Source organism: Protomyctophum bolini, assembly GCF_963924005.1.
Source record: "Protomyctophum bolini genome assembly, chromosome: 1".
Lineage (NCBI taxonomy): Eukaryota > Metazoa > Chordata > Actinopteri > Myctophiformes > Myctophidae > Protomyctophum > Protomyctophum bolini.
In genome coordinates this window covers 32,459,326-32,474,389 of record NC_137862.1, presented here as the reverse complement: position 1 = coordinate 32,474,389, position 15,064 = coordinate 32,459,326, and the positions used below count along the sequence as shown (strand labels likewise).

At 44.0% G+C, this 15,064-nt stretch overlaps 1 protein-coding gene across 1 annotated transcript in view; it reads left to right on the top strand.

Moving 5' to 3' along the window:
• LOC308320072 (transient receptor potential cation channel subfamily M member 1-like) overlaps positions 1-15,064 on the top strand; it is a gene marked incomplete at both ends in the record, with an annotated part of 54,202 nt that overhangs the window by 19,609 nt on the left and 19,529 nt on the right. Inside the window, 8 exons of the mRNA XM_080770384.1 lie at positions 1,181-1,304; positions 3,430-3,502; positions 4,222-4,322; positions 4,548-4,715; positions 5,603-5,737; positions 6,609-6,659; positions 7,351-7,491; positions 14,369-14,398. Coding sequence (XP_080626510.1) covers positions 1,181-1,304; positions 3,430-3,502; positions 4,222-4,322; positions 4,548-4,715; positions 5,603-5,737; positions 6,609-6,659; positions 7,351-7,491; positions 14,369-14,398 — 823 coding nt within the window. The remainder of the gene's footprint in view (positions 1-1,180; positions 1,305-3,429; positions 3,503-4,221; positions 4,323-4,547; positions 4,716-5,602; positions 5,738-6,608; positions 6,660-7,350; positions 7,492-14,368; positions 14,399-15,064) is intronic.

The window sequence follows — 15,064 nt, the reverse complement described above, 5'->3', positions numbered from 1 at the left end:
ACACACACACGCGCACGTCACACACGTCACACACACAACTTCATTACATTTGAGGAAGAATAAAGGGTGAGTGTCACCAAAACACATACCTTGTATTATTGTATTAAATTTGTATCATTATAATTTCAGATTCAGAACACCTATGCATTAGTATAGAGGGTACGCACATGCATAAAGTGAGTGGCAAAGTTTAACGTTGTTTAACCCATTAAGACCTGACGCAGATTAAAAAAATGTCTTCTGAGTTGCACGGTGGCACAGTTGGTAGTGCTGTCGCCTCACAGCTAGAAGGTCCTGGGTTCGATTCCCGCTCGGGGCACTGTGGGTGCTGGCGGCGTGTTTCCTCCTCCGCATCATCAGTGCCCATACCCGAAGGCGGGGTTGGCGAACGTCTCTAAACTGCCTCCCCCTGGCCGGCCGGGGCGCCTGATGGAGGGGAAAGGAACTGGTTGGAATAACGTGTTCCTTCCACGCGCTACGTCCAACCGGGGAAACTCCCCCCTGTCAGGTGTAAAGGAGCAACTTGGACACTCAAGCATGAAGGAAGCATGAGTTAAGTCCGTTGCTCTCCCCAGGTTGGCGGAGGGTGTGTAGAGCCCAGGATCACAGTAGATGATTGACACAGGGGTGAAAAATGGGTTACAAAATCGTGGGATAAAAAATTAAAAAAAGTCTTCTACTGTCAGGTGGAAAGAAGATGGTGGCTTGACGGCCCGACCGGGTATGGGAGGAGACCTGAGGCTTTCTTCACCCTCCCAATAGCTGATTGTGGGGGTTAGCAGAGATGGAGTTCAGTACTCGTAGAGAGGCTGGGGAATTGGGAGTTGGCTTTACTAAATTGAGACTTGAAATGGAGGAAATGTTTTTTCCTTTGTCTTGAAGGGGCATGATTTGTGCAATATTACTCTTTTCATTATGTCTGCCCTATGATTCCTGAGATCTATACTATTGAAATTTCAATAAAAAGATTTTAAAAAATAAAAATAAAAAAGTCTTCTAAATCCTAGCAGTTTTCTGAAAAACCTGTTTCTATATCAGTGGTTCTCAAACTTTTTCATGTCAAGGACAAGTGACAGTGATTGACAGCTCTCATTGTGTCATCAGAGTGATGATTGACAGCTGTCATTGTGTTGTCAGGCTGATGAGTGACAGTGGTTGACAGCTGTCATTTTTTCTTCAGGGTGATGAGTGACAGCGTCAAAGAGCAGCTGCTAGTGACCATCCAGAAGACCTTCAACTACACTCAGAGCCAAGCTCAACACCTCCTCCTCATGGTGACAGAATGCATGAAGAAGAAGAGTCTGGTATGTATCAAATAATAATAACTAGAACTGCACTCTGTCGAGTGCATACTTGCTTGTTGAGCACTAGTAGGCCATAAATGGCCTACTAGTGCTCAAGCAGAGCGCGCAAGTACTTTCGACCGCTACAAACTGTCATATCTCAGTAATGACTACTTGTGCCTGATACGGCAGTGGTGCCAGATTACATACATACATGTACACATAGGAGCATTACCTTTAATCCTCCCAACACTAAAACATAATATTATCGTCATTACGTCACCATCGAAAACCAATTGCACTCTGGCATTGGCACTACCGTATCAGGCACAATTTGCTGGGACGGTGCATACGCATCAAAATTGGCGGGACGGCTGGGACGGTGCATACGAGTCCCGGGCGAAACTAGTACTTGCGCAAGTAACTAGAACTGCACTCTGTCGAGTGCCTACTTGCTTGTTGCACACCAGGCCATAAATGGCCTACTAGTGCACAAGCAGAGCGTGCAAGTACTATAGACCGCTACAAACTTTCAAATCTCAGCCTCTCTGTGAAGGAACGTTTGCAATATTGAATTATTAGGTTTAGCTATTTGCTACGTACCTTGCTTTTGGAGGAGAAAAAGTAGTATTTTGAAGTATGGTAATGATTACTTAGGCCTGTTATGGCAGTGGTGTCAGATTACCGGTACATATACATGTATACATAGGGGCATTTACCTTTAGTCCACCCGACACTGAAACATGTCATCGTTATGTCACCATCGATAACCAATTATACCCTGGCATTGGTATATTCATCACGTCATATGCTCATATGTCTATATACGTATGTATGTAAAAAAATTAAATTAATGTTCTGTTTATTCATTTTTAGTTTTTTACAAATATAGAAGTAAATTGAGAAATAAAAACAGTAAGAGTAACAAATACAAAAAACTAAAACGCACACAATAACAAAACACAAACTCCAAATCAAAACAACGAAAGAACATTCAAAACACAACAAAACAATAAAAACAATATATAAAATATATATATTCAGGTTCAATCGGGGGCACAAGTGTAAGATAGAAAAGGCTGCCATGCTTTACTGAATTTGGAGATTGAGCCACGCAATGTATGTAATTTCTGAGTGATTAAGTGGTATAATGTGGTTACTCGGGTGGTTTGATGCGTATATTCCTGACACTGAAACATATCATCATTACGTCACCATCGTAAACCAATTATACCCTGGCATTGGTACATAATCTTCATCACGTAATGGGACATCCGAGGAAAACATACCTGCAGGGTCTGCTTCCGGGGCAAGCATATGCCGTCATTATGCATTCTAAGGGACATTGGTACATATCTTCATCACGTCATGGGACATACTGTATGCTTCGTAGCATGACGGAAAACATACCTGCACGCCACGTTCAGCTTCGTGCCAGCATATGACGTCATTATGCTGGCCCTGGACATATGCATCGTAGCACCTGCCTGATAACATTACTTGCACGCTCTGCTTGCGCAAGTAATAATAATAATAATAATAATATATTATGTAATAATAATAATATTCTGACATAATACAGTGGGATTTGAGTGGGATTTTTGGAACACAGTTCTTTTTTAACACAATTTTAATTAATCTTTAACCCCCTTTGACTGCTGTTTTTTTTCATTGATCGATCCGTGAGAAGAAAATAGAAAAACGGAGGCGATGGTATTGCGCTGCGTCGTCCCATAGGATTGTGTGGGGGTTTTCCACTGGCTCCCACAGGCAGGGGGATACTCGTTTTTTCCCGGTCACGTGATCCATATGTGTGACGTGTCACAAAGAACCCGTGGAAAACGTATGACGTCTCATAAGTGTTTTTAAAAAGTCTGTGGGAATTCACAATGGAGGAAAAACGCAAAAAATTACGTCAGACTTTGGTGCTCTGCCTCTGGGGACCTTCCCGGTTCCCATGGGGCCACTATACAGTACATCCTGAGCCACTGATGAATGGTAACATTAATACCATGCAGATCACAGTGTTTATAGATGAATGGTAACATTTGTACCATGCAGATCACAGTGTTTATAGATGAATGGTAACATTTGTACCATGCAGATCACAGTGTTTATAGATGAATGGTAACATTTGTACTTGCAGATCACAGTGTTCCGTATGGGTTCAGAGGGACAACAGGATATTGAGATGAGCATCCTGACTGCACTGCTGAAAGGTACCGCACGCACGCACACACACACACACACACACACACACACACACACACACACACACACACACACACACACACACACACACACACACACACACACACCGTAGACTCGTAGAGAAGGGACTTCACCCTAGAACACTAAACACGGGTGATTTTCACCAGGACAATATTGTTGTAATTTTCATAATGTTGCTGATGAGGTCTGAGGTGGGTCTTTCAGTACCTTCATGATGCTCAGTGACATCTTAGAAGGTAGGTTTGTTTCCCTGCCCACATCCCTGTTTTTTCTACAGGCAGGTGTTCGGTGAATTTCACACGTCTTTAGTGATAGTGTGATAGAGAAATATCCCATACACCCACAATGGACTTTTTTTCCTTCACTGGACCATTCCCATGGAATGGGTGGACCACCCAGCTCCATTCATTCTGTGATTATTTGTGAAAAGTCATGATAAAATATTAAAGAAGAGTACCTCAAGTTGCCATGTATTGCTGTATTTCAATATATTTTGATGAGAATTATTTAATGGAATATTTTACATTGGGTAAAATATACCTGTAGTGATGGTGTAACAAAAAAGTGTGTGTGTGTGTGTGTGTGTGTGTGTGTGTGTGTGTGTGTGTGTGTGTGTGTGTGTGTGTGTGTGTGTGTGTGTGTGTGTGTGTGTGTGTGTGTGTGTGTGTGTGTGTGTGTGTGTGTGTGTGTGTGTGTGTGTGCGTAGGTACAAACGCGTCTGCCAAAGATCAGCTGAGTTTGGCATTAGCGTGGAACAGAGTGGACATCGCTAGGAGTCAGATCTTTGTCTACGGACTTCACTTGCCGGTCTGTCACTCTCTTCTCCCTTCCCTGAAAGACCCTGGCCAACGCTCCCCACATCCTAGACTCTTCTCTCCCTTCTGTAAAACACCCTGGACAACTCTCCTCACGTCCTAGACTCTTCTCCCTTCTCTAAAACGGCTGACTCACTACAATGTCTGTGTCAGATTTAATGTCTACAAATTGTAAATGGTTGTAATTGTAACGTTAGCTGTTCTGCTGTCCCTCCAGCCGGTCAACAGTATGAACAACACCCTGGACAAGCCCAAGAGTCCTGCCAGAGCCGCAGGAGGGGGGGGAGGGGCGAAGGCTCGCTGGAAGAAAGGTGGAAAAGGAGCAAAAAACAAACCTGAGCCTCCTGAAGAGACCGACCCCAGGAAACTGGAGCTACTCAACTGGGTAAAAGACCTGTCTGTCTACATGCAAACATGACCCGCTTTAATTACTTCAGTATAACGTAGTTTAATGACTAGCAGAGTTAACATTACTAATAGTGATCCTCTGTCTGGAGTGAGTGTGGAAATATTGTGGCCTTCTGGAGTGAGTGTGGAAATATAGTGTCCTTCTGGAGTGAGTGTTGAAAGATAGTGGTCCTCTGGAGTGAGTGTGGAAATATAGTGGACCCCTGGTGCTGGAGCAAATAGTGGTCCTCTGGAGTGAGTGTGGAAATATAGTGGTCCTGTGGAGCGAGTGATCATCATGAAAGTTGCCCACCTCTGATCGATCTGTCTGTCTGTCTGTCTGTCTGTCTGTCGCTTCACTAGCCTGAGCTAACGTGTTAAGTTTCTGGTCTATAGGGGTGGGTCGCGGCTGAGATTTGCGCACGCCCTGATTGGATCTCACCGATCTGTCCGTCAGCCCTGGCCACTCCTCTCCCACCTAGTGAAGCGCTACGTCACATAATTTGGAGCGACACCCACCCGGAAGCGTTGACTCCCACTTCTAGACCAAGGCAGCCAATGCGTTCCTCCAGGCTTTCAATTTTTGCGCAGACGAAATGAAAGCCTGGGTATCGAGGCTACTCTTCACAGACTCTTCACATACTAGAGCATGTCTGAAATAAGTGTCAGAGTTGAAATCGACATGAAATAAATGAAATAAATGCTTAAACATGTATCTAGGTGTAATGTTAGAGACCACAGAAGTGAACCTTTCAAGCATGTCTATCTATCTATCTATCTATCTATCTATCTATCTATCTATCTATCTATCTATCTATCTATCTATCTATCTATCTATCTATCTATCTATCTATCTATCTATCTATCTATCTATCTATCTATCAGGTGAACTCGTTGGAGCAGGCCATGATGGATGCCTTGGTGTTGGACAGGGTGGACTTCGTCAAGCTATTGATAGAAAACGGGGTGAACATACACCACTTCCTGACCATCCCCCGCCTGGAGGAACTCTACAACACGGTGAGAAGAACACACAGATCTAGTTAGATACAGTTTGTTTACAACACAGTGAGAACTATAACAAAACACAAAGGCAAAGCTGTGGTGGAGAGGGTATATGGTTCGGTGGGCTAAGGATCTCCAAATCTGACTATCGGAGGCTATGGTTCTCAGCAGGAAACCGATGGATTGTGCAGTCCAATAGGGAATGAGACATTGCCCCATGTGTGAAGGAGTTTAAGTGTCTTGGGGTCTTGTTCACAAGTGAGAAGAGGACGGAGAAAGAGATCAGCCGGAGAATCGGAGCGGCAGGGGCAGTATTGTTATTGCAGTCGCTGTACCGCACTGTGAAAAGAGAGCATAGCCAGAAGGCAAAGCTCTCTGTCTACTGAGTGTGAGAATAAGGTATAAGGTTGCTGATTGCGGAGGTGTTTTAGGGATGAAGGCTGGTGTCCAAAATAGCAACATTTGTAGGGGAACACCCTTTTGCCCAAAGTTAAATCCCCATAAAGTGCTTTAGCGAACTCTGGCCTATATCTCCAAAATGGCCTTGGATCGCGTCGGGATCCCCCAGAATGAAGTTACTAATGTTATTCTGGAGAGAGAAATCTCTCTGGTGGAACTGTTGCCCCGCAACCCGACTACGGATAAGAGGTTGAAAATGGATAGATGGAGAAATGAAAAGCATTTTTGAGGTGCTAAACATATAGTTCATTCATGTTCATTGGGCTCGGTTTAGAGTCCTTGTTCCCTGTGAGTCACTCAGTTTAAAGTCCTTCATTGGTGTTACTTAGCTCCACCCCCTCTTCTGATTGGTCAATATGTCATAGTTTGTATAGTTTGCTATAACTTTTGAACAGTTTGTCATACAGAGTCCTCTCCTCTTCCACAGAGACTGGGGCCAACCAACACACTGCACTTTGTTGTCAGAGACGTGAAAAAGGTACAAATACACACGCACGTGCGCACGCACACACACACACACACACACACACACACACACACACACACACACACACACACACACAGCAGTGACAACACAAAAGTGTGTGTGGGGACAAATTAATTGTTAAAATTAAAAGAAATTGGAGAAAAAGAGATTAGAAGCAAAAAAGCTACATTATGCATTAATGCCATTCATTCTGGTGGCAGTAGTGAGTTCCTACCTGCATCTGGTCTCTCTCAAGCAGAAACGATGAACCCAAAGCAGCGGGACAAAAATCTGAATAATTTCGTGTTGTATAGTCTTGTTAGGTTGTGTTTACATGTGCTGTGGCAGAGCTTCAATACGTCATCAGTCTCTCGTTGATCTCGCCTCTAGCGGCCGCATACGGCCGCATATCGCTCTGATCAGAAGGAACTGGTTCGGAGTACATTGTCTCTGCTCAAGAGAGTCCAGATGCAGGCAGGAGGAGGAACTCACTACTACCACCATCTGGCGGAGGTTAATTCAGACATAGCAGAATTAAAACACCTTTATTAAACTCTACGGACCACAAAGGACCCGATCTGACTGATTGATTGATTGATTGATTGATTGATTTCTCGAAAGCTTAGTAGTAATGCTAAAAAGCGTTGCATGGCAATATGCTATCTAGGAAATTCCGTTAATGACCTTTATGTGACCTTCCAAGGGAAACCTGCCACCTGACTACCAGATCACCTTGATTGACATCGGATTGGTTCTGGAGTTCTTGATGGGCGGAGCCTACCGATGCAAATACACCAGGAAGACTTTCAGGACGTTGTACAACAACCTGTATGGACTGAAACGAGTGAGACCACATGCATTTACATATCATTTACATACGACTACATTTTAGAGTGTGGGTGCTCTGGTGGCACAGTGGTAAAGTCATAGACTGGCGGGGCCAGACTCGTAGCATGAATTCACTGACGCTTCGGGGAGGAAGTGTCAGTGAATCCACGCTATGAGTCTGGCCCCGCCAGGCTAGGACTTTACCACTGTGCCACCGGAGTCCCTGTCCACCTCACGGAAGTTGTGGGTTGGAATCCGTCAGCGTGTAGATCTGTTCTGCAAAATGGTGATGTATTGTGCGTCACAGCAAGGAAGCTCTGTCTATCTGAAGGAAAGGTATGGACGGCGGGGAATGCGCCATGACGCTCATGGGTGCAGGCAAACAGGGAAAATGCCTTCTTTTATATACAGTATACCTTGCATCTAAAATGGTGTACATGGCAATAATGTAGTTTCATACAAACACAAATAAAGTGCACTGCAGTAAATATGAAAGTGACAAGGATGAAATGTAATGCATTGGATTTCCTATGGCACGCATCATTATTTGTGCACAGAGAGGAAGCAATTGCACGACTGGTGTGCTAGAAGAAGGCACACTGATAAACAACACTAATTAGGGTGGCTGGATGTCCATCTGAGCCTGTCTTGCATCCTTCATTTCGGAGTGCCGTTTTGTCCACGTTATATTTATAGCTGATCACCCAGATTCACCCATTGGTATTTTATTTATAGCGGATCACCCACTGCCTAAACTAAAAGGTATTGTATTTATAGCGGACCACCCACTGCCTAAACTAAAAGGTATTGTATTTATAGCGGATTACCCACTGCCTAAAATAAAAGGTATTGTATTCATAGCTGAGCTCCTAAAAGCTATTGTCAGGGGTGGTCAGGAGATGAACTCTGCGTTTAAAGGCCTGGAGACAATAAGTCTGTGATGGAACCAACATGCTACATTTTTTTTTCTGATTTTAAACTAAACTAAACTAAACTACTAGCTCTGTTAGGCTGTTCCACACCCGGACAGTGGTGAGGAGAAAAGCTTTAGTCCAAGGAGTGTGTATTGGAGCCTGGGAGGCTGAGAGCATGTTCCGGTGTGGCTGTGCATAGGCGGCTGGTTCACTGTCCTGCATGCCTACGGTGGAGGGAGGTGGAGCATGTCCTCATGTTCCGGAGGTCTGTGGAGCAGTGGTCATAGAAACGTCATAGATGACTGTCATCACAATGATCACACATATACCCATACATGGAGTTCATCCCTGGCCCGGTGTATATATGTTGTCAACCGAGTGCCATCGAGTGAGTTCGTCAGTTGCGTAGCATTGCACACAAGATCTGTTTCTGGACTGTAGCACTCGTGTATTTAGACCGTGGTAAAAGATGGTGGCGACAGTGGCCAAGATGGGAGCAAGAAAGAGGAGGAGGACGGTGGCAGCGAAAACGTCTGGAACAGTAAGGCGCAGAAGACGCAGGGCCGTGTCCGCCATGTCCGCCAGCCCCCTCCCCAGGAGGCGCAGGAGGAGGGCCGCCACCTCTGTGGCCAAGCCCAGGAGGAGGAGACGCAGGGCAGTCTCCGCCGGTTCAATGGCCAGTCCTCTGCCCCGCAGGAGGCGCATGAGGAGGGCTGCCACCTCCGTGGCCAAGCCCAGGAGGAGACGCAGGGCCGCCGTGTCCGCCACTCCTGTCAGACGCAGGAGGAGGACCGCCAGGAAGACGGTAGGGAAGAGACGGATTGTGAGGAGGAGGAGGAGGAGGATGACAAGAAGAGCGTAGGGAAGTTGAGACAGACAGACTCTAGGAAGGCTAGAGAGAGACCGTACGAAAGCTAAGATGGACAGATTGTATGAATGCTGAGAGAGAGACAGACTGTATGAAAGCTAAGATGGACTTCCTTCCTGAGAGAGATTTTTCATTTTTGAGATGTGAACATCACCTGTACTTTCTCGATGGGCAAGTGCTTTGTAGGGAAGCTAGAGAGGGTCAGACTGTAGGAGAGCTAGGAGGAACAAGGCATTATTTGAATTTGATGGTTTGCCAGAATGTGGTTCTTTGGAGTGGTCCACCGAAAATTATGGACGTCTTAATTTAACATTTGTTAATGGACCGGTGGATCCATTTAGACACTAATAGTTAAATTAGCACTCTCGACTTATGTGCACCCTCAACACACAGAATGCCTTTCTCTATTCATCATTTGTTTTATTGTATTTGATCTGAACTACTTCCTCGTCTGTCTCCATGTTCATGTTGCCACTTTAACTCTAGGGGGCAGCAGAGAGCTTGAATTCAGCATTAAGGTGGTGTTTTTTGTTGGAAAAAGACATGGTCTCTGATCATGGCAGTAGGCCTAGTTTCGTTTCTTTTTTTCCTATTTTTATTTATTTTTATTTAATTATATTTCATAAAATTTATGTTTGTGTGATCCTAGACATTCCGGCTGCTAACTCTACATTTCCCAGCTGTAAATACAATAGTTTGCTTCATTCTTTTTTGAGGGCTGCTAGCCCCTCCTATGCCCAGCTTTGTGCGCGTCTGTGTGTACTCCATAGTGATGGTTTGACTGGCTGAGCACGAAGGTAATGTATGTTGATGTATGACAAGACTGCCCCTCACTTCACACGTGTAATTAATATTTAAGATGTAAGATTTCTGTAACCTGTTGGTTTGGCCTCTCAAGCAGTCTGACATACCTACCAGAGAAGACCTGTCTGTCTGTCAGTCTGCCAGACCTACCAGAGAATACCTGTCTGACAGACCTACCAGAGAAGACCTGTCTGTCAGTCTGACAAACCTACCAGAGTCTGTCAGTCTGACAAACCTACCAGAGTCTGTCTGTCTGTCGGTCTGTCTGTCTGTCTGTCTGACCTACCAGAGAAGACCTTTCTGTCTGTCAGTCTGACAGACCTACCAGAGAAGACCTGTATGTCTGTCAGTCTGACAGACCTACCAGAAAAGACCTGTCTGTCTGTCTGTCTGACAGTCTGACAAACCTACCAGAGAAGACCTGTCTGTCTGTCAGTCTGACGGACCTACCCGAGAAGACCTGTCTGTCAGTCTGACAGACCTACCAGAGAAGACCTGTTTGTCTGTCAGACAGTCTGACAAACCTACCAGAGAAGACCTGTCTCACAGACCTACCAGAGAAGTTGTACAAATTATGCCTTATTTCAATGTACAACTTTTAACATCTTGTTTATTGAAAGATGTTTAAATTAATTGTAAAGGGTGTTTTGCTTTAATAATCCACTACAGCCCTCCAGTGGGGTCAATTTCATCCAGATCCCAATCAATTTGTTTTGTTTTTAACTACCCATTTTGAAGATTTGATCCAGATTACGGCTTGGATTGGATTTGCTGATCTGATTGGATATCAGGGATTTTGAACACCCCAAAATCCATATTTTATCCGATCAGAGGGATTAAAAGTTTAACTCGTGGGCTTGGAGATCCATCATCTGGATCAGAGGTCCTCCAATGTTAGATTTGATTCGAAGGAGTTGAAGGGAACGCTGCATCCATTTGTACAACTAATCCTAATCATTATCTGATTGGCTCATCGAGAACAAAAAAATAACTTTTTTTTCAAATTTATTTAAATCAAGTATTACAAAAAATATATATATATATCCCCATTATCTGGGGTTCACAGAACAATATGCAAAAATATATATAAAAAGGAAAACATTTTTATCAATGCATGGGTAAATGACTATCTTTCTTTGTTTGTTCATTTGTATTCATTCATTTGGTTTTGAAGCCACTGATTGTCTCATCAATGTGTGTGGAGAGATTTGAAACTATAGCGACAGATTATTTTAAGAGACCATGGGATGAAATGCATCTTCCTTCCTACTCTCACCTATGATCATGAAGTATTGGTTCATGGCCGAAAGAATAGGAGCACGGATACAAGTGGCTGAAATGAGTTCTCTCAGGTGGGTGGCTGCCCTTAGAGATAGGATGAGCAGGTGAGTGGCTGCCCTTAGAGATAGGATGAGCAGGTGGGTGGCTGCCCTTAGAGATAGGATGAGGAGGTGGGTGTAGAACCGCTCCTCCTCCACTTGGAAAGGAGACCGCTAAAGTGGTTCGGACATCTAGTGTACGGATGCTTCCTGAGCGTCTTCCTGGAGGGGTCCTCGCTGCATGTCCCACTGGGAAGAGACCCCCTGGCAGACCAAGGACCAGATGGATTATATCTCCACTGGAAGGAGACCCCCTGGCAGACCAAGGACCAGATGGAGTATATCTCCACTGGAAGGAGACCCCCTGGCAGACCAAGGACCAGATGGATTATATCTCCACTGGAAGGAGACCCCCTGGCAGACCAAGGACCAGATGGATTATATCTCCACTGGAAGGAGACCCCCTGGCAGACCAAGGACCAGATGGAGTATATCTCCACTGAAAGGAGACCCCCTGGCAGACCAAGGACCAGATGGATTATATCTCCACTGGAAGGAGACCCCCTGGCAGACCAAGGACCAGATGGATTATATCTCCACTGGAAGGAAACCCCCTGGCAGACAAAGGACCAGATGGAGTATATCTCCACTGGAAGGAGACCCCCTGGCAGACCAAGGACCAGATGGATTATATCTCCACTGGAAGGAGATCCCCTGGCAGACCAAGGACCAGATGGATTATATGTCCATTGGGAGGAGACCCCCTGGCAGACCAAGGACCAGATGGATTATATGTCCATTGGGAGGAGACCCCCTGGCAGACCCCTGTGACATGACTCTGGATACGTTGCTGGATATGGATGGATTGAGAGATTTGAGACTATAGCTTGGAATAATTCCACTGTTTTTTGAGGGGTGCCTCCCTCCTATATGCATGGCTTTTGAAGATTACGTCATATGGCAGCCAGGTCTATGGACTTTAATTTTGTTTTTAGGGCACTTATGACGTACATTGTTTGAGTCATGTGGGCGCCAGTCACTTCACACAAGTGTCAGTTTTATTTGTGATGAGATTCTATCTTCCTACCTTCTCTCACCTACAGTATGGCCATGAAGTGTGGGTCATGGCTGAAATGTGGTGGCTGCATGGCGGTGAGGCGGACTATTTGAAACTATAGCTCGGACATGTTCCACGTTTTTATTTTAAGTGACTATGAGTTGAGATATTTTTTAAATAGTTTTGCACGATTTTTATTTTAAGTGATTATTGATATATTTGAAACTAGTTTGGAAGTATTGCACAGTTTTTCTTTTTAAGTGTCTCCGGTTTAAGAGCAGAGGTGGAACTGTATTATGGTGGTGTCTTGATGGTGTTGAAAGGCCTGCTTTATATCAGAAAATAGAAGAATAGATTTTCTCGTGACCCATTTAAAACTAACTGGGTCAATCCAATCATGGGTCTCGACCCAGTGTTTAGGATAATAATTGTTCACCAGGCCGAAGGCCTAGGCCTAGGGGGAGAGTATGTTTTGCACTCCGTCCGTGTGTGTCCTTCCGTACATCCGTTATCAGCTAATCTCCGGCACCGTTGGCCCGATCCATGCCAAACTTTGCACACACACTCCCTGGATGCCAACGACGAACCTCTGCCCCAAATATTCCTCAACGGCCTGTTATAGCGCCACCATGAGGCCGATTTAGGCAAAACACATTTCTGTAGATTACTTGTACACATTGTATCCATACATCACACAATTCGGTATACACTATCTCCATAGTCATGTGATCAACACGGAGCGGCACCATTTCCCATTTTCCATCCTGATTGGCTAAGATTGGCTTCCAAAGCTCACATGATTGGTCCGTTTCGAAAAAATGCCACAAATCACAAACACAGTGTGCAATTTCCGTGAAATTATACACGCACATTTCCACTAGGCCGAGGACGACATGCCACAATTTCCCCCCCAAAATCAGCCTCATGGTGGTACTATAACAGGCCAATTCCTGTTTTTAGCTATAACTGCATCGATCTGTATACAACTTTTGTATGCGCATTCCCTAGAGGCCATGGAAAAACATTGTCCCTGCATCCCTCCACATCTGCCGGTTATAGCGCCACCATGAGGCCGATTTATGTAAAACACATTGCTTACAGTATGTTAGTCGCACAGATTTCATCCAAATCTCACGCAAATCGGTCCACGTGATCTCTGTAGTGATCAAGACGAGTCTGTTGGATTTCTCAGATTCTACACTGATTGGCTTATACACTCATCTCCATAGTCATGTGTTCAAGACGGATCTGTCCGATATATCATTTTCCATCCTAATTGGCTAACATTGGCTTTCAACGTTTGCAGGATTGGCCCGTTTTGAACAAAAAGCCTCAATTCATCCAATTGCCATCCAAGGCAAGAAGAAATGGCAACATTTTCACATTGGCCTATTATAGCGCCACCAGGAGGCCACAACCTGACCTGACCTGGTGGAGACCCGTGCCGATGGGTACTTAGTTATTATATAAGTCTATGTTAATATATAGATCAGTGTATATTTATATTAATTAAATTATAATAATGATATAATTCTATGATAATAGATCAGTGTTTCTCAACCTTTTGAATTCCAAGGACCCTCATTGACCCTATAGGATCCTAATACACAGTGTTAATTTAATTCTCAGCATTACCCGACCCCTAAGGTTAGGGCCCTGGGGTGGTCCCCGGACCTGATGTTGAGAAACATTATTTGGCTAATGCATGGAAAGATCAGCTGGTTCTAATGTGTATATCATTTAAAGATGTTCAGTTTAGAAGGAAAAAGTCCTTATACACATGAGGTGCGTTTGATAAATTAACTGGAGGAGTAGAAAAAACTGGAATCCCGCAGACACTGTCTTCACTTACAGAATTGTATTTAAGCAGCGGACCTTTATCAGGTATGTGAGTGTTCAGTTTAACACGACATCTCCTCTTTCTCTTTCAGCCCAAAGCTCTGAAACTGCTTGGAATGGAGGTATGTATTTATTTATGTATTCAATTTTTTATTGTTTAGATAATGTTTCATTTCAGATAGTGACACTGAATATGTTTTGTATTTTTTTATTTAACCTTTATTTAACCAGTAAAATCACATTGAGACTGCGTGTCTTTTACTTCTTAAGGGACCAAGAAGTCACGAAATGACTTTGGTCACTTATTGTTTTAGTGGGTTTTCTTCTTCCGCCAAAAATAGCTGCATATCTTTTTTTTTTTTAAGATTTGTTAGGCTTTTGTGCCTTTATTGATAGTTATAGTGAAGACGGACAGGAAAGAGGGTGGAAGAGACAGGAAGAGACATGCAGAAGGTCGTCATGAACGGGACTCAAACACGCAACGTGCTGTCAGGCCATGTCTATTAGGGCTGCGAATCTTTAGGTGTCCCACGATTCGATTCGATTCCGATTCTTGGGGTGACGATTCGATTCAAAAACGATCTTTTCGATTTTTCCGATTCTCGATTCAAAAAAGATTTTTTCGATTCTAAAGCAGTTTTTTTTTTTTATTAAAAGCAATTAAATAGAATTTTAGCATGATCTACTCCAGTCTTCTGGCATTAAAGCAGAGTACATTTAGTACGAGTATGATTTAAACACACAAAGGTAATTAAATCCAAGAGTAAGAACATGTCTCATTTATTTAG